Source organism: Globicephala melas, chromosome 9 (assembly GCF_963455315.2).
Source record: "Globicephala melas chromosome 9, mGloMel1.2, whole genome shotgun sequence".
NCBI classification, from domain to species: domain Eukaryota; kingdom Metazoa; phylum Chordata; class Mammalia; order Artiodactyla; family Delphinidae; genus Globicephala; species Globicephala melas.
Genome location: NC_083322.1, coordinates 102,910,506 through 102,933,473, shown reverse-complemented (window position 1 = coordinate 102,933,473; position 22,968 = coordinate 102,910,506). Strand labels below are relative to the sequence as shown.

At 50.0% G+C, this 22,968-nt stretch overlaps 1 protein-coding gene across 1 annotated transcript in view; it reads right to left on the bottom strand.

Annotated features, from left to right (window-relative positions):
* Positions 1 to 22,746, bottom strand: part of DDC (dopa decarboxylase) — a 54,178-nt gene extending 31,432 nt beyond the window's left edge. The window contains exons 1-5 of the mRNA XM_060304961.1: positions 22,546 to 22,746; positions 20,315 to 20,428; positions 18,080 to 18,199; positions 9,719 to 9,853; positions 7,759 to 7,902 (exon numbers count right to left, since the gene is read on the bottom strand). Of these exons, the coding sequence (XP_060160944.1) occupies positions 7,759 to 7,902; positions 9,719 to 9,853; positions 18,080 to 18,199; positions 20,315 to 20,428; positions 22,546 to 22,746 (714 nt within the window). The remainder of the gene's footprint in view (positions 1 to 7,758; positions 7,903 to 9,718; positions 9,854 to 18,079; positions 18,200 to 20,314; positions 20,429 to 22,545) is intronic.
* Between the last annotated feature and the right edge of the window lie 222 nt (positions 22,747 to 22,968).

The window sequence follows — 22,968 nt, the reverse complement described above, 5'->3', positions numbered from 1 at the left end:
GAGCCTCCTGTGGCGGGGTCAGGGGTTGGTCCAGGGACACGCAGGCAGGAGCAGACCACAAGGTGAGCCCAGGGGCGTGAACTCTGGTCCTGCCGCCTAGAGAACGCAGCACGCTGGACCGTGCCCGAGGCCCTTCCAACCGACCCCAGCCCTTTGCGGCTCACCGGGCCGCACGTGGGCGGCACGGGGATCCAGGCTCTCGCGAGGCTGTTCCAGGCGGGCCGGAAGGGGACGGGGTTGGGGGGGAGAGGAGGGGGGAGGGGCGGGCCCTGCGTGCTTGGTGTTCTAGTGGCTGTGAGTCAGCTTGTCCTCACTCTCAGACACCGCTTTAAAGCCCAGCACCTGCTCCGCTCCGGGCTCTGATTACCCCAGCTCAGCTCAGTGATGCTAACCTGATTACAGGCGCTCTGCAGGGGCCTAATCACATTTGTGCAGGGGGAGACAGGCGGGGCCTGTGTGGGCGCCCCATCTCTGAGAGCCCGGGTCGGTCCTGCTACTCCCCGCTGTCCCCTCCCCTCCTTCTCCGCCGCCGCCCTCACCATGGGCCCGATCTGCTCTAATACAAGCCCTGCAGGCTCCGCCCTCCCCCTCGATCCTGACCTTAGCAAGTCAGGAAGGCAAACCACAGAGACGAGAAAGGGAACATTATTACAAGCCACAGAGAGTTTGTGGAGGGACAGTGATTCTGATTTCCAAGTTCAAATCTGCCCAACGTACCCCTGATCTGAGCAGCGGGTTTTGACTTTGAAGGGGCTGCAGCCTCTTTGCGAAATCATGAAGGAGGTGGTCAGAGCTTGTGGGCTCCGAGTGGCTGGTTTGCTTAGGAAAGCCTCACTTGCCTTTCAGACCTCCGGAAACTGGCTAGACCTCCAGGGTCAGCAAGCTCCCTAAGACATCGAGGCACCAGGGTCCACAACTCAGGGTCGGGCACTGAGTTACGCATGTGCAGAATGATGACCAGCACGCGTTCGTTTCAATGGGAGTAAGAGAGCCACATGGCAAAGCTCAAGCTACCCTCCTGCCCGACCCAGGCGGCCTTCTCTCTGCAGCTTCACAGACCCTTGCCTGCCCCTTTAAGATAACAACCAGCTGCATCTCCTCCTGTATCCTATGATGTTTCACATCTCTGTGCCTTACAGCACTGTTTTCTCTCACAAGACAGGCACGTGCCCACACGTCCTCCAGGACACTGGGCTTATGTGTTACCTCTTAGCAAAGGCTTCACTGACACCCCCTACGTAACTCATTGTACCCTCTACCCCTTGTCCACATGCATAGAGTCCTCATCAGATAAGATCAGGGATACATCTGTCTCCCTCCAGGAACATTGCAGGAGGAAAGGGCCACGCCTCTCCACAGATGCCCAGGGCTGGTACAGGAAGTGCTCTAAGGAAACAGGCACGTTACGCAGGTCAGACTATGAGTTCTGATGAGCTGTGAAACCCTCTGCTCTGAATCACAGGACTTCGAACACAGCTCATATTTACCTTGGCGCAAACGACTGTTCCCTTAATGTCTCCACTTTAGCAAATAAGATCCTTGAGGCCCACCCCCCTTAATCTCAGCACCCACAGGCCCCGTACGTGGAGGGTGTTCATTTGTCAAACAAGTGAATGACTTAGTGAATGAACATGGAATTGTTGCCTGTTCCATCACGAGCAGCTTTGAAATGCAATCAGTGGAAGTATCTGTCACCTGCTGCTCCTAAGGCCATGCACTTGTCACCTTTTGCATGAGACAGCCCACCATGGAGATCGTAAAATGTAGTCGATGGACATGCAGATGCCTCTTAAAGGACACACACGGAATGTTCCAGCAGAGGTCTTGGCCACCCTGAAGAGCTCACAAATGATGCTTATTTCAAAGTCCTCATAAACACAGAGGCACAGAGTAGCAGCCAAAGTGAAACACGGCACTACCTCTGAAGCCCCACCGCAAGATGACGAGAGTGTGGACAAGAATGTCACCTGCCACATCAGTAAACAAAGGATGTTGTGGCCATCACGCCATCAGCACTGCAGCCTCCCGCAGCTGTGCACCCTAAAGGCATTCAGGATGGAGGAAAGCCTAGATAGTCAAGGTGCGTATTGCACTGAGCCCAGACCCTTGTATGCATCTTCCCATACATAGAAAAGCGCTAAATTCAAAACCAGATGTTTAAAGTACAGTCGATACAATCTCTTCTAGAAAAATAGAAGAGGAGGGAACCACTTCTCCAGTCTTTTCATGAAGCCAGTGTTACCCTAACATCAAAACCAGAACAAGACTATAAAAAAGGAAAGCTACAAACCAATATTACTCATGACCAGAGAAGTAAAAATCCTAAAAATATTAGTAACTGGAATCCAGCAATATATAAAAGGAATTACACGCTATGAACAAGTGAGATTTATTCCAAGAATGCAAGGCTGGTTTACTATTTGACATTCAATGTAACCCGCCTTGCTAACAGACTAAAGAAGAAAACCACATGACCATATCAATCAATGTAGAAAAATCATCTGACAAAATTCAACACGAATTTACGATAAAAATTCTCAGAACTCGAGGAATAGAGAAAAACTTTCTTAACCTGGCAATGAACACCTACCAAAACCTAAAGATAACATCTTACTTAATGGTGAAAAACTAAATACATTTCACTTAACATTGGGAACAAGGTAAGAATGCCCAGTCTCGTCACTGCTATACAAATAGTACTGAAGTTCTATCCAGTGCAAAAAGGCAAGAAGAAGAAGTAAAAGGCATACAGGTCATAAAGGAAGAAGTAAAACTGTACCTATTTGCATATAGCATGATTATCTAGATAGAAAACCCCCAAGAAATCCATTAAAAAAAAAACCCTCTTAGTTTAGCAGGGTTACAGGATACAAGATCAACATACAAAAATTAATTCTATTTCTATAAGCTACAACAAACACATGGACATCAAAATTAAACATTCAATACCATTTACAGTTGTTCAAAAATAATAATTCTGTAGGTATAAATCTAGCAAAACATGTACAGTCTTATATGATGAAAGAAATTAAAGGAGATTTAAATAAACAAAGAGATATATCATGTTCATGGCTTGAAAGACAACATAGTAAAGATTTTAATTACCATATAGGGCAAAGGGAAAGTCTCAAGAGACATTTTAAAAATATTTTTAACTCAATGAAAATGAAAATACAACTTATCAAAATTTGTGGAATGCAGTGAAAATAATGCTTAGAGGGAAATTTATAGCATGAAATGCATACATATACTAGAGAAGAAAGGAAATTTTAAATCCATAATGTAAGCTTCCACCTTAGGAAACTAGAAAACAAAGAGCAATTTAAGTCCAAAGAAACTAAAAGAAAAGAAGTAATAAGAATTAGAGTAGACATCAGTGAAATTAGGAACAGAAAATCAATAGAGAGAATCAACGAAACCAAATGCCGGTACTTTGAAAACATTGATAAAATTGATAAACATCTAACTAGGTTAACTAAGAAAAAAGAGAGGACACAAATTACTAACATTAGAAATAAAAGAAGGACCATCACTACTGATCCCATGGATGGTAAAAGGGTAGTACAAGAATATTATGAGTAACTTTATGCCCACAAATTGGAAAACCTGAATGAAATGGATCAATTGCTTGAAAGATGTAATCTACAAAAACTCACATAAAGAAAAATAGATCCTCTCAATAGGCCTATACCATGGCTTGAACATTTCTGTTCCCCCCTCACCTCCGCAAAACCCTTGAAACCAGAGTTGTTTGTATTAGGAGGCTGGGCCTTTGGCAGGTGCTTAGGCCATGAGGGTGGGGCCCTTGAGAACAGGATTGGTGCTCCTGTAAAAGACACCACACAGAGCTCCCTTGCCCCTTCTTCCATGTAAGGACATGGCAAGAAGTCAGCTGTCTGCACCCAGGAGAGGGTCCTCACCAGAGCCCACCCTGGCACCCTGATCTCAGACTTCCTTCCTCCAGAACTGTGGGAAATAAATTTCTGTTGTTCATAAGGCGCCTAGTCTGTGGTACTTTATTATAGCAGCCTGAACAGACTAAGATGGCCTGTATCTATTAAAGAAATAAAGCCAGTAAATTAATAGCCTTCCATAACAGAAAGCAGCAGGCCCAGTTTTGTTCACTGGTAAAATCTACCAAATATTTAAGAAAGGAATTAAACTAGATATAGAAAACAAACTAGGGCTTCCCTGGTGGAGCAGTGGTTAAGAATCCGCCTGCCAATGCAGGGGACCTGGGTTCGAGCCCTGGTCCGGGAAGATCCCACATGCCGCGGAGCAACTAAGCCCGTGCGCCACAGCTACTGAGCCTGCACTCTAGAGCCCGCGAGCCACAACTACTGAGCCCGCGTGCCACAACTACTGAAGCCCGCACGCCTAGAGCCCGTGCTCCGCAACAAGAGAAGCTGCCGCAATGAGAAGCCCGTGGCACCGCAACAAAGAGTAGCCCCCACTAGCGGCAACTAGAGAAAGCCCGCATGCAGCAACGAAGATCCAATGCAGCCCAAAATAAATAAATTAATTAATTTTAAACAAGCTAGTGGTTACCAGTGGGGAGAGGGAAGGGGGAGGGGCAGGATAGGGGTACGGTATTAAGAGATAAAAACTACTGTGTATAAAATAGATAAGCAACAAGGATATATTGTACACAGGGAATTATACCCATTATATGGTAATAAATTTTAATGGAATATAACCCGTAAAAATGCTGAATCACTATGTTGTACAACTGAAACTAATATAATACTGTAACTCAGCTATATTTCAGTTAAAAAAAAGAAATTAAACAAATTCTCTACAGTCTCTTCCAGAAAATTGAAGAAAAGGGAATGTTCCCTAACTCATTCTGTGAGGCCAGCCTTACTCTAGTTCCAAAATCAGATAAAGACATTACAAGAAAGAACTGTAGACAAATATCTCATGGATATAGATGTGAAAATTCTCAACAAAATATTAGCAAATTGAATTCAATAATATATAAAAAATAATAACCAGGTGGGATTTATTCTAGGTAAGCATGGCTGATTCAGCATTGAAAATCAATTAATATGACCTATCATATCAAAAGGCTAAACAAGAAAAAAATCACACAATCATATCAATAGATACAGAAAAAGTATTTAACAAAATCCAGCATCCATTTATAATAAAAAATTCTTAGCGAATTTAGGATTAGAGTGGAATTTCCTCAACTTGATAAAGAACATCTATTAAAAACCTGAGAGCACACTTAACAGTGAGAAACTACAGGATTTCCTGATAAGATCAGAAACGAGGCAAGGATATTTGCTTTCACCACTCCTATTCAACACGATGCTGGGAATTCTACCTATAACAATAAGACAAGAAAAGGGACTAAAAGATATACAGATTGGGAGGGAAAAATGAAACTACCTTGGTTTGAAGATGACATGATTGTCTATATAGATACCCTACCCCCTCACCCCAAAAAAAAACCCCAAATCAAAATCAAACCCAAAACCTCCTGAAACTAATAAGCAATTATAAGAAGATACAGAGTAAAGGATAATATACAAAAGTCAATTGCTTTCTTATATTCCAACAATGAAAAATTTGCGTTTGAAATTAGAAACACAATACCATATACATTAACACCAAACTAGAGATAGAGAGAGAGACAGAGAGAGAGAAATGCTTAGGTAAAAATCTAACAAAATATGTATAAGATCTATATGAGGAAAACTATAAAATTCTGAGGAGAGAAGTAAAAAAAAATCTAAATAAATGGACAAATATTCTATGTACATGGATAGGAAGATTCAGTATTGTCAAGGTTTTGGTACTTCCTAACTTGATCTATAAATGTCCATTCAAAATTCCAGCCAATCATGTTATGGCTATTGACAAACCAAGTCTAAAGTTTATAAAGAGAAGCAAAAGACCCAGAATATCCAACACAATATATATGTATATATTTTGCCACGCGGCTTGCGGGATCTTAGTTCCCCAACCAGGGATTGAACCGGGCCCTGGGCCCTGGCAGTGAAATTTCCGAGTTCTAACCACTGGACCACCAGGGAATTCCCTACCCAACGCAGCACTGAGGGAGAAGAACAAAGTCAGAGGGCTGACGCCACCCGACTTCAAGTCTTACTCTAAAGCTACTGCAATTCAAGGCAGTGTAAAATTTCAGAAAGAATAGACCAACAGATCAATGGAACAGAATAGAGAGCCCAGAAATAGACACACACAAATATGGTCACCTGATCTTTGACAAAGGAGCAAAGGCAATTTAATGGGGAGAGGATAGTCTTTTCAACAATGGTACTAGAACAACTGGACATCTACATGCAAAAAAAAAATGGATTTGGACACAGACATTACACCTTTTACAGAAACCAGAGCAAAATGGATCAGAGACCTAAATGTAAAACTATAAAACTCCTAGAAGATAACACTGGAGAAGATCTAGAACATCTTGGGTTTTGTGATGAGTTTTTAGGTACCAATGACATATTCCATGAAAATAAAATTGATGAGATGGACTTCATTAAAAATAAAAACTTATTCTTTGTGATAGATACTTCAGAGAATGAAAGGACAGGTCACTGACTTGGAAAAAAACATTTGCAAATCATACCTTTTGATAAAGCACTGGTGTCCAAAATATACAAAGAAATCTTAAAACTCAACAATCTGAATCGTGTTGATGTCTCTACAATTATTTGTTTATGCTCCTGATTCCTCTGGGATTCCTCGAATCAGGATCAAATTGTGTATAAAATCATACCCTCTGTGCCTCTCCCAGCCTACATGGTAGATATTCAATAAAGGGCGCTAAATTTGGATCGCTCATAACAATTTTTTGGATAAAAAAGCTTGTCTCAAAGACTAACTCTTAAAAAGTAGTGGAAGTTATTACTACATGGCCCCTAGAGTCTGTTGAACCTAGATTGCTCTACAACTAGGAAATACGCAGATACTGACAGGTGTGCCTCAGAGCATGGAATCCTGGGTACACAGGAGAATCTGGAAGTTGCTGTGAAGCGTCTCCAATGCCTGGTCCCATCCCCAGAGAGGCTGGAGCAGGGTCTGGGCATCAGCATTCTTTATAGCTCCCCAGATGACCCCAAAGTAGAGCCAGATGACCTCACGGGGTTAGTGCCACAATCACAGCCTTTCAGCTGCCATCACACCTGACGTCCCAGTCCAGACACCGGCTGATGCCATGATCACACCAGGCATGACAGCTCCCAGCCTCCAGTTGTAACAGCAACTGTTTCTTCCCCACTGGAAAAAGCCCATCCGTGCATAAGAAAACTAGCTGCTATTTGGCTAGTTAGATATTTTAATTATATCCTATTTATCTGTATTTTAATTAGTCACTGCTTGCTTGCAATACACCTCTCGCAAATGACGCCTCTTAGCATCTACTGAGGACACCAATCTAGGTGGAAAGTGTGTTTTATTTTTAATTCGGCTCACTCGGATGTCCGTCATGCATCCACCATGTCAAGGGGCCACCCTACGGTGTCATTTTTAACAGGAAGCAGAAGCAAGACTTCTCGGCTTCACAGCATCCTGCAGGCTGGGTTCTCTGGTGTTACTCGTTTCTGAGATCCACACAAGTGGAAGGAAAAATAAATGGAGTTTTGCTCCAGCCACCCTCAAGGAGAGGCGGGCTGACCTGAGCACCACCTGGCGTGTGACCACCGCGGCAGCCTGGAAAGGGGCCCTGTCACCGCGGGCCCACCCCCTGCAGGGCCCAGACACCCCCGTGGAGCCACACAAACTTACGAAGAATGGAATCAGGCCCTCGGCCTTGTCTCTCTCCAGGGCCTCCTGCAGGGCAGAAGCTCGCATGGCAAACTTGCCATCGGAAGGGATCGCTTTTAATTTCACTCCACCAATCAAGCCGGCTCTTTCCACGGAGGAGTGTGCCTGCAAGAGAGCGCAGGGGTAGAGTCTGCAGCAGCTCACGGCCCTCCTGCCCCCCACCTTCCGGCCTGGAGCTGTTTCAGGTCCTGAGGAATCTGCTTCCCAGTTTAATGATTCAGACACTTAGAGCGAGAAGTGCCCGGCAGTACTGGGGGTGTTTTCATCCATTGGTTTGAATTCTAGTGAAGCAGGGAATGCCCATTTGAAAGCCTAGTTGGGATGATGACACGTGATGATGTGTCCTTAATAAGGGCACTCAGTAAGCTCCGGTTCCTACTCTTTCCCTCCGAGGCTCTAAAATCGTCTGTGAAACGTAAGACAATTCTCGGAAGTAGCTCTCCTCGCGGTTTGTGTGTCCTCTCTAACCTCAGGTGAGGAGTGAGGTGATCAGGTTATTAATTTACAACCAGCACCTTGACCCCGTGCTCCTGGGGGCTAAGGCTCTCCTGAAGTGTAGGTTCCATTCAGGAGGAGGTGACAGGCGGTGACTGTCTCAGAGGCCACATCCTTGCTTTTGCTCCCTTGCTGCCCATTCTGCTTCCCTAACTCCTACAGGACTCCCCAGAAAGCACCACTGAATAAACAGTGAACCCCTAAAGCCTCACATAAGGTCCCGCTCCTGGGGAACCTGCCTGAGAGCTGAGGAAGAATTGCGTCCTAGAGCCCATGGCCGTCCGGTGGATGTAAGGAACCCACCCGACTGCCGTCACCTAGGATGGTACTAGCCATGCACCATCCTTGGGAGAATCTAGAAGCAGCACAAATCACTTCTGTAGGGCGAAATTCCCTCATGGAAACCCTATTGGGAAAGGCTACACCCTAACGTTCATAGCAACTTATCTCAGCCTAGATTCACTGAACACCTACACGTGCATTTTCTTCAAGTCTCCTCGTGTCTTTCTGGGAAACCAGGGAGATGGAAATAGAAGTGAGTAGTTTTCTTGATGTGTAGGGAGCTCTAGCGCCTAGAGCTAGGATACACACAGAGACAGTACTCCTGATTAAGCATCAAAATATAGGTGCTGTGTTGATTTCAGGCTACACGTACTTATTAACTAGAACAAAGTTGTCACAGTTGAAATGCCTGCCTTAAGAAATTCCTTACAAATATTATGTCAGCAGAGCTAAATCAGCTATTCCTTGTGGAACCAAATCCTTCAGTGGTACCACTTTTCAGTGCCCCCTTGGCTACACTTTCACTCATGGGGCTACTGCTCAATGCTCTTGCCTCCTGTTCCTTCTCACACGATTCGGTTTTGTTTCTGTTTTTAACCGTTTTGAAGCGGGCTGGTCACTGGAATTGACCACATGCTCGATGCCCCTATTTGCAGAGTTCTCGAAACCTTACAAAGCACCGCTGTGTCCTTCATCTTAGTTTAGCCACCAGCTGGTAGAGCAGCATTATCAGGGGACAGGCGCTTTGGGCCCTGTTTGATAGTTAAAAATAACGGCTCAGAGAATTGGCGCGATGAGCCTGAGGTCACAGAATTTGAAACAGCAGAGCTGGGCTGCGAGCCCAGGTCTCTGAGCCCACGTCCCACATGAGTCTCCACAGCCCCGCTCTGAAGGCAGCCAGATGACCTCAACACGAGCAGGTGCAAGTGGGGTCACGGTGACCTCATGGTCCATTTATTTTCTTTTCAACTTGATCTACTAAGTTCCCACCTGCAGCCCACACCTTGTCTTCAGCATAGGTCTCCCTGGGGAGCTGTTCCTGGATTGGAAATGATGCTGCACAGCTTGGTTGGGTTTTGACTCGCTACCACACCAATCATTCTGCCTTGTGAGGCCCCATGGGGCTCCGGGCAGCCACACCCACCTGGTCAGATGCGTAGGCCACCAGCTTCTCCATGATGGCGGCCTGTGTCAGCCCCGGGGAGGCAGCCTGCAGGCGTCGTGTCGCTTTGGTCCGAGCGGCCAGCAGGGCCACCAGGGTGGCTTCACTGGCACTTCCCTAAATCAAAGAAAAGGTCGAAATGGGCTTCCAAGTACAGCCAGGGAATCATCTTAAACTTGGGAGACGCAATTTGGGGTCCCCATATTTTCTTAAAAGATGCATCTCAAATTGTCAAGTTCACTCTCCTTTCAGCGGGAAAAGGCTGCACACCTGTGACTGCCACTGCAGCTCTTATTATCGATTCAACGTTGCTCTGTCTGTTTTTCATAAGATAACCTCCCACATGTCTGAGCACTCAGCGCGTACCAGGCATCACCGGGCCCACTTCACAGGCACTTTCCCACGGACGCCTCCTGGTCTACCCAGGAGGTGCTGGCCCATTTCCCGGGGAAGAGGAGGAGATGGGGCCCAGGGCACAGCTCTCAACCCAGCTCTGTGTGCACAGCAACGTGGACAGATAAATCTGTATGTTTCTATAAATGGGATTCCTCTTCTTTGAGACTCAAAAATTGCCTTGCAGGATTTTCCTCAGTCACTGATGGTACAGGTTGAAGTGTGTCCCCCAAAATTTCATACGTTGAAGCCCTAACTCCTAGTACCTCAGGACATGACCATATTTGGAGACAAGACCTGTAAAGGGGTCACTAAGTTAGAGGGTCCCTGATCCAGCCTGGCTGATGTCCTTGTAAGAAGAGGAGCTGAGGATGTGCACACACACACACACACGCACGCACGCACACACACACACACGCACGCAGGAGAGGCCACATGAGGACACAGGGTGGAGATGCCCGCCTGCCAGCCAAGGGCAGAGGCCTCCGGGAAATCAGCCCTGTTGCCACCTCGACCTCAGATGTCCAGCCTCTGGACTGTGAGACAATCAATGTCTGTTGTTTAAGCTGCCCTGTCTGTGGTTGTTTGTTGTGGTAGCCTTAGCAAGCTAACACAACAAATGTCGACAACTTATTTTGGCGAAGTAGTCAAGAAGGATGCAAAATTCACTCTTCTGAGGGTGGGGGGAGGTGAAAGAGAATATGGATTCAACACCCATCGTGTTAGCCCAGCTAATTTGCAAAATAATCCCACTTCTAAATTTTATCATCTTAGGGTGGGAAACTAAGCTCAGAGAGGGTAACTTGCCCCAAATCAGCAGCTGGGGAGTGGCATGGTTAGGAGTGAGCCCACATCTGCCTGGTGGGAACCTCCCCACATTTATAATCAACTTTCCTGTTCCCCCTGCTCTTGATCACGGAATCTTAGTAAATCCTGGAAGAAACCAGGAGCTGAACAGTATTACCATTAGAAAGAAAAAATTTAAAAGGTAGAGTTTTGTTGACTATGAGAAGGTTTATAAGATTTTAGGGGAGGGGGGCGGAGACAAGATGGTGGTGTGGGAAGACGCAGAGTTCACGTCTCCCCACAACTAGGGTGGCTGCTGGATGCTGGTGGGGGACCCCGACGCCCATGGAGATGGGCAGAACCCCCAAGGGAACCAGTAGCACGTGGGGGGACTGAGGGGGGAGGAGAAGTGGAGGCTGGACAGGACCAGTGCCCCTGAGGGGTGGCTGAGGTGGGGACGGGTTCCCATGCCCAGAGGGACCCTTGCGGGGGCTCAGGTCAGGGGGGAGTGCACCCAACTTTTTCCCTGCCCAATCGGTCGGGGAAGTCTGCCTGGCTCTCGGACCAGGTCCTACGCCCTCAGAGGTCCCCTCCGGGCTGGGTTGGTCCTGGGGACGTAGGAGGGAGGCCAGAGAGAACAGGAGAGGCAGGCGGGAGGGTCCCACCAGGAGAGGAGCGGAGGGCGTTTGCCCCGCCCACTCGGACTCAGGGAGCCTGCTGAGCTCCCAGGCTGCTGCCCCGCCCTCCAAAGCCCTCTCCAGGCCATGTGGGTCCTGGGGGCATAGGAGGGAGGCCAGGAAGATCAGGAGAGGCAGGTGGGAGGGGCCCTCCAGGACCGGAGGAGCAGAAGAGGAGTGGAGGGTGATTGCCATGTCCACTCGAACCCAGGAAGCCTGCTGGGCTCCCAGGTGGGGTCCCCCGCCCTCTGAGAACAGAGGCTGGAGGCACGTCTGAGCCCCTTCTGTTCTGTTGAGCCTAAGCCCCCATCCCCCCGGCCTTTTCCAGCCCTGTGGGTCCTAAGCATAGGCCCCGCCCACAGCCCAAACCTCACCCTTGCTTTGGCCCCGCCCTCCACAGCCAAGGCCTTTTCCACCTTTTATTCTCCTCTTTTTTACTATTGTGGTTCTGTTTTAGCTTCAGTTGTTTCATCTATATTTTTAATTTTTTCTAACATACCTGTTAGTTTCCTAGTCTAATTTTATTTTTTACTTTGTTATCATTCTCCTCTCTCTCTCTTTTTTTCTTTTGGCCACCCTTACACAGCTTGTGGGATCTTGGTTCACAAGCCAGGGGTCGGGCTGAAGCTCCTGCGGTGGGAGCTCCGAGTCCAAACCACTGGACTAAAAGGGAACGTCAGACCCCAGGAAATATTCATCAGAGTGAGGTCTCCAGGAGGTCCTCATCTCAGCACCAAGACACAGCTCCACCCAACAGCCTACAAAATTCAGTGTTGGAAGCCTCAGGCCAAACAACCAGTAAGACAGGAACACTCCCCCACTCATAAAAAAAAAAGGGAAAAAAAATGAGACAGCAAAAAAATATGTCACAGAGGAAGGAGCAAGGTAAAAACCTACAAGACCACAAAAATGAAGAGGAGATAGGCAATCCACCTGAAAAAGAATTCAGAGTAATGATAGTAAAGATGACCCATGGGCTTCCCTGGTGGCGCAGTGGTTGAGAGTCCGCCTGCCGATGCAGGGCACATGGGTTCGTGCCCCGGTCCAGGAGGATCCCACATGCCGCGGAGCGGCTGGGCCCGTGAGCCGTGGTCGCTGGGCCTGCATGTCCGGCGCCTGTGCTCCGCAGTGGGAGAGGCCACAGCAGTGAGAGGCCCGCGTACAGCAAATAAATAAATTAATAATTTAAAAAAAAGTAAAGAAACTGTGATTTTATATATATATATTAATATATATTTTTCAGCCTTAACAAAAAAAGGGGAAACCTTGTCATGGATAAACCTGGAACATGGATAAACCTAGAGGGCATTACGCTAAGTGAAATAAGCTAGACAGAGCAAAACAAATACCACATGGTATCACATATATGTGGAATTAAAAAATATTAAAAAAAATATTAACAGGGATAGTTATAGCTAAAAGGGTCATTACACACTTCTAAAGGAAGTTTCACTAAATGTAGTCAGCATTAAGGAGATGTGTTGACAAGAAGAATTGAAAATAAAACTCGAAACAAACAAACAAAAAATTGCCCAGTGAAATAATCGTCAGTCCAGCATCCATAAGTGTCATGGCTTGGAGACCGGGACAGGAGAACGAGCCGGTCTCCAGGCCTCTGTGGGAAGCAGATCTGGGCCGAGGTAGGGGCAGGGGCAGTCTTGCTCCGAGGACAGTAATGATACCTTTGCTTTCCTGCCTCAGACAAAGGTTGCCATGGCAAAGCCGCTAGGAGGCAGAAAGAAACACGGTGAGCGCGGCCGCTCGGCTGTGAACGCTGGGAGCAGAAATGTCCTTTCATCTGGGTTTTCAAGTGTCACCCCATACACGGCGGGAAATGGGCTTTTCTTCCAAGAGAGCTTTCAAACCCAATTAAGAGACCATTTTCATGGCCCCGTTTGTCCAGATCAAAGGATGATTTGCCGTTTGATGCAGACGCCCGTCACGGTGCCGACGCCCAGCAGCTGTGATTACGCCTCTGAGGGGCTCCCCTCGCATCCCCGCATCCGGGCCCCCCGTCTGTCAGCAGGCTCAGGCGCTCCAGGACCTCGCAAATTACAGACAATCAGCCTTGTCAGTGGGAAGGGCGGGATTCCTGTCTCATACTGGGTGGGTGGGCTCCAAGGGGGACTCAATTGAATCCTGGGCTGAGTGATGTCAGAATTATTCCTATAACCAAATGCCAGGGCTTCTGCTGTTTCTGGAAAACGGGATTGTCTTTCAAAGAAGAGGTAATTTAAAGATGGAGCCCATGGCAGCATGCCCACCTCTGCACACTCACCCAAGCAAAGGGTCAGGGACAGGCTGGTGGAACACTCGTGGGTCCAGCTCACATGTGCCCCAGCCTTGCCTCTAAATAGCTCCTGCCCTTGGGTCCCATGCGTGACGTTCCTGGGCCTCGGTTTCCTCATCTATGAAAAAGGTTGTTGATAATCCAATCAAGCCTGATAAATATTTGGAGGTTGAAAAATGAGCACATTAAACACAAGAAATAAAACTAAAACACAGGCTAGCTCAGAGTGGGTGTGCGATACAAAGTGGCTATTACTATAATACACACGCCTTGATTGACAGGGTAGTTGTTAAGGTTTTTGAGAAGTATCAAACTAGAGGAATCAGCTTGGGCTGCTGAAAAGGATTGAATGTGAAATTATTTTAGTTATAATCTCCAGTGACCCAGAAAAACTTTTTTGTTTGGTTTTGATTTTTGGTGGAGCATGTGTGGTGAATATGGACTCAACCAGGGGAGCCCCAGCAGAAAGCTGAGGATCTCCTTAGGAGATTGTTAACCTTCATCCTAAAGGGTGTCCTTTGAAATACGATTTACAAGAGTGAAAGATGTGACACAATGTATATACTGCATCTCCTATTTGTATAAATTGTGACACATCATAGAAAATCATGCAGTAATAATATTCTCAGAGACTATTTAAACAATGGGAAATGCTCACAATAAAATAGTAAGGAAAACACCACACAGAAAATCTGTATGATGTGTTGCATTATCCCAGTTTTGTTTATATTATGTACACATATATGTACACACACACACACAAACACATCGGTATTAAAATGACGCTGGGAGGAAGCTGCCCCTAAATGTTTCCGCATCTCTTCCCTTTTTCTAATGGATGTCTAGTTTTCATAGGTAGAAAGGGGATGACACTCTTAAGTGGAATAACGGAACCAAAACTGACATCGAAGGCAATCAATTGGCAGTGTGGAAAATGGAGACGGTGATGTGGAAAAAACCGTGGGAAAGTCCCCAAAAAACACATAAGAGAAAATGACAAAAAAAAAAAAGAAAGAAAATGACAAAAGAAAGTTAGACATTATGGAAGAGGTACCCAATCCGTGGAAAATGGAAGCTCCTGAAAAACAGTGAAGTGGCCCAGAGGCAATGACTAAAATGTCCCCAGGTGAGGGAAGAGCTGAGTCTCGGATTAATAGGGCTTCCCAGGTGCTGGGGGTTGGGGTCAAGATGAACAGCACAAATGGAAAAAGTAGATCTTGGCAAAATGTGTGGAATTACAAAGAAAAAGTAAGTTTACTGCAAGGGTCCATGTTGTCATGAACTATCAGATCACCCCCAGGCCCGGAACTGAGTCGAATAGAATTCAACACCAAGAACCCCATCGCAGCCCCTCTCTTGCTCTTACTATGGCCACTTTCTGTTCTGCCCACAGCCGGGCTCCGCTCTCCATTGGCAGTGGAGCCCCAGAGCATCAGGACCCATGTGCTGGGGACTGGAACACCTCCCCACTGCAAGGTGAGATGCAGCTGACTGATGGGGGGCGGGTGGGGGGTGGTGGAAGGGGGCCATGTACAGCAGTCCCCTCCCTAAAGCTGGAAGCAGCTGAGAACTCAAATCTTTGTGTGTGGTTTTTCCAAGGTTGCCCAGGCTGCATCACCTCTGACCAGCAGAAAACTGTCCAGGGTGGCTGAAATGTTTGCAGTTGTGAGAAAAATCATCGTTGCCGCTACGTCTAAGTCCCGTTCACAGCATCGCAGGGAAACTTTGCTTACCCATGGCTGATGCTTCATTCTCATCAGCCCCACTCAGAATCGCTGATGTAGGAGGGAAAGTGCTGTAACCAAAGAGGTGAGGTAGGAGGGGGCAGAGAGAGTGGGGCTGATTCATATGGGGTGACACAGCAGTTATCCTCTCATCAGTCCTACTGATAAACGGGTCGGTGACGCTCTCAAGCGTAATCATTACGCAAGAGCATCTGTGCCTGATCTTCCCAGCACCACCTGGAGCCGGCAGAAACCACCGGGCCCCCGTCGATCTGACAGAGGGAGAATTCTTCTCCGGCTTCAGCGAGGACCGTGCAGCAGGCCCATTTGCCCTGTTTTTCCTAGAGAATCTGCCAATATCATCATCATAAACATCTTCGAAACCATCCTAATCCTGGGAGCATTCCATAATCCCTACATGCCAGAATGACACACAGCCAACTTCATCATCAAAACCCTCCTCCTGACCATCGCTTTTATGAATCCGAGCATGCTAGCCAGGACTCCAACTGAACCAACCTATATCATACCCCTTATGAAGAGCCTGTCTACCACTAACACCTGCCCTGTGCTGACGTGTCTCACTACCTACCCGTCAACACCTCAGGCATCCCACCATAAACATAAGAGATCTGACAAAAGAGTTACTTTGAGAGAGTAAATAGGCCGTGGGTCACAGAGAACTCAGCCATGGGTCACAGCCCAAGGCTTATTTATCAAAGTGCATGTCAGCATCTCTGCATCAGAATCACCTGACATGCAGGTTAGAATGCTAATTCCTGGGCCCGCCTAAGACTTGTTGAATCTGAATCTGTGAGGGTAGAGGAAGACTCCCTCCCTGACCCTGAGCCGTACTGCCTGTGTTTGGGAGAATAAGGCCTCCCAAGGAGGTCATGCTTTCATCCTGGAAGCTGTGACTCTCTACCTGACAAGGAAGAGGGACCTTGCCAATGTGATTAATTTAAGAACCTTGACAGGAGGGGAGGGGGGATTATTTTAGATCATCTGCATGGACCTGATCTAATCTCATGCATCCTGAAACATGAAGAACCTTTCTCATCTGTGGTCAGAGGGAGAGGTGGACATGAAAGAAGGGTCAGAGAGATGCAACACAGCCACCTTGAAGACGGAGGAGGCGCCATGGTCCAGGAATGCGGGAAACTTCTAGAAACTAGAAAAGACAAGGACAGAACCTCCAAGCTGTCAACCCTGATTGTAGCCCAGTAAGATCCACCTTAGACTCCCGACCTACAGAACTGTAAGATAATAGGTTTGTCAGAAAACAAACACATGGGAGTTTAAAAACCCTGGTCGGCTGAGCAGCCTCGGGCCTGGAGGCTGGGGCTCGCATCCTGTCACATTTGGCCACTCCGGCAGGTGACCTCACACTGAGGCATCCGGGCCTCAGTTCTCATCGTTGAGTGGACAGAATCACAACTGCCATGACAGATTCTTAGAGAGAAGACGGTGTCTGAAAAAGGAAATTCCCTCTTCTCCAAAGTAAAGGTTGCTTTCCCTGGGAGGAGCATCCCTCTTCCCTACTAGAAAGGAAGAAAGCCAAGAACTCCAAGTTTTCTTAGTGGCGTTTGTGCCGCAGGTGTTCCACTGTGACTGTCATTGTGCGCGTCCTGTCCCCGATGGGCCCTCTGGCACGTAGTTGCGCTCAAAGGTACACGTCAGGTGAAGAATGAATTAAATCAGCGCATAGAAAAGGCAGCATCTTTAGGGGAACGGTGGGTTCCCATAGGTGCAGCCGTTTCTAGTGGCCTCTGCCACTGAGGATGGCCCTGAGTGGCGGTCACACGGGTGTAGGCTCAAACCCTGGCTCTAGAACTTACCAGCTGGGAACCAATGGGCAAGTTCCCTGACTGCTCTGAGCCTCAGTTTCCTCACCTGTAAAATGGCAATCTTCAAATGGCCCCTAATCATAGCGTTGTGAGAACTGAGTCCAGGCCTGGGAAGTGCTCCAGCACATTGGCGGGCAATGGGGAACCACGCAAATCTCCACTGTTGTTTTTTGCTTGTTTGTTTGTTTGTTTTTTTGCGGTACGCAGGCCTCTCACTGCTGTGGCCTCTCGCGTTGCGGAGCACAGGCTCCGGACACGCAGGCCCAGCGACCACGGCTCACGGGCCCAGCCGCTTTGCGGCACGTGGGATCTTCCCGGACCGGGGCACGAACCCGTGTCCCCTGCATCGGCAGGCGGGCTCTCAACCACTGCGCCACCAGGGAAGCCCTCCACTGTTGTTTTTATTGCTATGCACCAGCCAGGCGATAGCCACCACTCTGCCCACCCTAAAGAGGGGCCTGGCTCGGGGATCCAGATCCAGAGCTTTCCTAAGGCTCAGCCCTGCTCATTCTCCAGAAGAAACATGAGGACACAGGAAGCTCAAGGGCCTCTAGCCCACCTGCTGCTGTCCGCCTTCCGGGAGCCCACGTACCCCAGAGGTGGGACCCCCGCCCTCTGTGCCTTACCTGGATCACTCCGCCCCCTTCTCCAGCTTCTCCAGCCAAGAACACCGCAGGCAGCTGCAGCATCTTCCCCAGCCAGTCCATCATCACTGTTTCCAGCTCTGTGCACGCTGGGCTGGCAGCCTGCGGTGGGAGGTGGGGGTGAGCCATAGGCTGGCCGCCCTCAGCTTCCCGCCAGCTTGGTGTCCAGTGGAGTGACAAACAGGGAGGCTTCCTTACTCCCCTCCTTTTGATGGGTCGATTTAGCAAAAAGTTCTCAACATTTTCAAAAGGCCTGTCCCTGGGGGGGAACCCCTTTGAAGGTGGGCTCTCCCATCACAGATTTCCCAGAGAAGCAGTGGCAGAGGCTGGACTCCTGCCCCACAGCGACCCCAAAGCATCACTGAGGATCACTGCGGGGGAACTTGGTGCTGAGAGCGGCACGCGTGACCTTCTGCTCCGCCCCCCCGACCCCGGCACCTGGAGGCATGGAAGGAGCCACCATCCCCGGGGCCCAGGGCGGCCGCTGGAAGTCCAAGGTCACTGACTGCAGGGGTTTGCATGTCTCTACATGCCTCACCCGTAGGCACGGGTCCCTGCTGACGTCACTTCTGACTCTGACGTCACCCCTGACTCTGACGTCACCCCCACGCTTCTCCAAGAGAAACGTCTAAGGGCTGGGGCCAGCAAGTGCCCAGGTCTTGCTGAAAATCTTCCACTGAATCCCACCCAGACTAAACTCTCCCAATCCAAGATGCTGTTCAAATGCCCCCAAAAGGTGTCAAACATGCTCTTTGACAGTGACTCGAGGAGAATGCCTGGGCAGGAAGGCAGTGATCGTCACGATGACCTGCTCCCCAGCCGCACTGGGCCCACGCAGGGAGCTCATTCAGCCACCTGTTTACAGAAGGAGCCAGAAAGCCTCCCTGGTGGACCCTGGTCTACAGTCACAGTGGGAGGAGTGAGATGGGCTGAGCAGAGGAGGTGCAGCCCCGGGAGCCCCCACAGGCCCCTGATCCTGCCTTCTGCGCTCGGGGTTCGGGGGGGCGGCTTGGCCCCAGACTCTGCCGGAGGGTGGACGGACCTCCCGTCCGTGTGGGTCTCACTGTGGTGGTTCGAGTGCTCTCCAGCTCCCCATGCACTGCTGGCCAGCCCCACACGGAGGGTCCCACTCCATCCTGGCCGAGCCCGGCTCCAGGCATGGGGACCTTCCTCACTGTGCAGAACCCGGGGCTCGGCCAGCACACCTTAGAGACAGCAAGGAAGCCCTCCAAGGCCCCAGACCATCAGACTGTCCTTGGGAAGGACAGACATAGTTGGAAAGATGCTATCATCCCCTTGGATGGCTCGGCTCTGGAGTGGCAGAGCTGAGTGGAATCTGCTGCGGTGTCTAATGTAAGGAATGTCCTTGAGGGGAGGGTGTGCTCAGCCCGGACAGAGGAAGGTCCCCGAGGCCACACAGGGCGGCCCCAGGCTGCTCTCCGCTGAGAACTGCAGCGGGACCTGGGGGTGACCCTCCGACCCTGCTCCTTGGGGCGCCGAGGCCCACCCCCCCAGCAACTGCGGACCCCAGGCTAAAGAGGAGCAGTGGGGGGTGGAAGTGGGGAGCTGGGGGCAAGGGGGAGGTGGCAGGGGCAGCAGGCAGCTCTGCTCGTGCGTTCAGGAACCCACATCTCCTGCAGGCCTCAGGCAGGAGTCGTGAGTCCGCTTGGCTCCAAGGCACAAGCAAGTGGGCAGGCACTCTGGACCCAAAGGGCCAAGAGCAGACGCTGGCCTAGGGAGAAGTCCCAGCGTGTGGGCAGCCCTGGGGTCCTGGGCGCAGTCAGCAAGAAGCCCTCCTTCCGAGCGCTCTGCATTTGGGAAGGCAGGACTCTCTCCCGTTATGCTGGGCTGGGGTCTCTCTCGGGACGGCAGGCGTGGCCGAGAACAGAGGGGATGGGAGGAGGGCAGAAGTGTTTCTCAAACTGCAGATTGGACAGAGATCCCTGCTCTGCCTGGGAGACATGCTGGGGCTGCAGAGGCTCCAGGGCCGTGGCTGCGGTTTGGATGCAAGCCAGGTACCTCTAAACACACCGCTGTGCAGGACCGGCTATTGTATGCGGACGTGACCCCCCGCTCTTTCCCCAAATGCCCTCATGAGGCCCCCCTCCAGGGCTGAGGCCACCTCCCTCCTGCGGGGGCACCGCCACCTGCTCACCGGCGGAGTCCTGGCTGCACGTCCCCGTGCAGGGCCCCCAGGGCGCCCCCGCCGACACTCACCCAGGAGAAGCCGATGCAGCCGATAGCCCCACACAGCATGTCCGCGAGCATGGCCGGGTACGAGCTGGCCGTGGGGAAGTAGGCGAAGAAGTACGGGCTGTGCCAGTGGGTCACCTGTACGGGACGTGGCGGTCACTCGGGGCCAGGGAGGCCGGCCCCGGGGGCAGGGGACCCAGGGCGCTGGGTTTGCCATGGTCAACCAAGTCTCTCAGAACAACCCTGCTTTAAATCCTGGCCAGGAGCACGTGCCAGTGAGGGGTCTGCCCCTGAGGCCCCATCTCTTCCAGTTACGAGATTGTTTTTCCTGAAAGTACTCCAAAAACTAGTCTATATCAAAAAGAACAAAAGAGGTCTGATTTTTGAGGTTTCTTTAGCCGCCTTACTGCTGCCCCCTCACTCTCCCATACAATCGCTTCCTTGCTAATGGAGCAAAGCTTCCGGGTTCCACAGTCTCCCTGTGCCCCCGTCACGGTCTGTAGTGTGTGTCCCCAAATTCCTGTGTTGAAGCCCTAAGCCTGTGCAATGTGCCCGGGGCTGGGGCCTTTGAGAGGTGATGGGTAGGATGAGATGGTGAGGGTGGGCCCCCCTAACCTCACCCCCGCAGGGAGGAGAGGCCAGGATGAGGACCTCCCAGGAGGGGAATCTGCAGGAACCTTGACCTCGGACGCCCAGACTCAGCCCCGTGAGAAGTGGATGCGCTGTCCAAGACGTTAGCGGTGGTGTTTGCAGCTGCAGAACAGCCAGGACAGCCCGGGGCCTGACATTTAACCACACTCCTGGGAGGGATTTGATGCTGCGCGGCTTCTCGTGTTTGCACAGACAACCTCCCGGCAGGTGAGAACTGGAATCCTGTGCTCCGCTCAAAGCACAAATGTCACGGGAACTCCAGGGAGGACGAGAGAGGGGAGCTGGGCTTGAGGGACTTATCAGGGAGCTGAGGCCGGAGGCCCAGTACCCCGTGGGCAGGGGCTCTGCACCCTGAGCCCCAGGTCCTGAGATCCCAGGCCCCGGGGTCCTGACTGCAGATGAGAGGGTAAGGCTGAGGGGCTGGCCCTCCTGCCACAGCAGTGAACATGCTTTTAGGCGAGTCCTGGGCAGGGAACATCTCACCACGCAAGCATGAAGCCGCAGTGCAGTTTCTTTTGAACTGGAGCTGTCTGCTCCCTTCCAAGTGACTCTTGTGGACACAACTGTCCTGGGTCCTCCCCACTCCTGTCTGCGGCCCCTGGCGCACCCCACACCGAGGCACACTGGCCTCAAAGAGGACGCAGCACCACACAGCCCATATTCTCACATAAAATAAAGGAAACATTTCTTCCACACGTGTGATCTCCCCTCTGCTGAACACAAAATAGTAAGAGTGTGCTTTATTTGGAGCAATTAACTTACTTGAAACCAGCCTCCAGGGGTTCACTTCCTCAACAGTCATGTGACGACTCTCTCACCTACCAGGGTCTCAGGGTAGGGGTCTAACCTTGTAGGAGAGCAGGACCCCATGGGGCCTTCCCAGGACAGACCCCTCCCCCATGTCCTCTGCTGTGGCTCCTCTCTGAGGTACCCAGATAACAGCATCTGATACACACATTTCCTGAGTTATTTTACCAATGCTAAAACCCTCACCAAATGGAAAAAATTAACTACCTGATGACCATGACCACATAGCCCCCAGACCTACTGGCGCCTGAGAATTCCCATTACCTCACCATCAACCAATCAGAGAACTGTGCACTAACTGATGACTTAAACGGGGACTCCCCTCCCTCACCTGGCCTTAAAAATGCTCTGCTGAAACCCATCAGGGAGCTCAGGGTTTTTGAGCATTAGCTGTCCAGGACTCCTTGCTTGGCACCTGCAGTAAACACTGCACTTTCCTTCACCACAACCTGGTGTCAGTAGATTGGCTTTACTGCATGTGGGTGAGCGGACCCAAGTTGGTTCGGTGACAAATTGCAGGGCTGGGGGGAAAGCACAGTCACTGCCTTTGGAGCCCACACAATCTGGGTTGTAATCCTGGCTCCGTCACTTACTAGCTGTGTGACCTTAGGCTGATCACCCAACCTCTCTGGGCTTCAGTTGCCTCAGTTATAAAATAGAAATAAAAAAGTTTCTATCCAAGGAAATGGTTGTGAGGATTAGGTGAAATAATTCATACGAATTGCCTGACGCCCAGTCAGTATCAATATTAAGTTAGCACTAGCCCTCCTGTTTTCCGATCTTGGACACAGGCTTACCCCTGGCATGATGATCTTCTCGACGTCCTTAATGATGTCCTCAAATGTTTCTGGCTCCTGGGGGGCAGCAGTGGGGAGCAGGGGGCGCAGGTAGCCAGGCTCCACGTCGGGGTACACCTGGCGCCCCTCGACGCCCTCCAAGTAGTCAGCCACGTAATCCACCATCTCCTTCCCTCTCCTGCGGAACTCATGTGCATTCATGGTGACCGGGCTTCCTCAGAGGCAAAACCTGCACAAAGAGAAAAGAAACCAGTCTGCAAACATGATGAGGTCTCACTTGGAGCAGGGCAGTTCCAAGCAAGCTGACAGCTGGGGCTGCCTGGGTGGAGACCCAAACACCCTGGAGTCCACCAGACCCCAAGTCAGCAGCACTTTCCTTCCTTGTCTGGATGGGGTGGAAATGACCCTGGATTTGGAGATGGC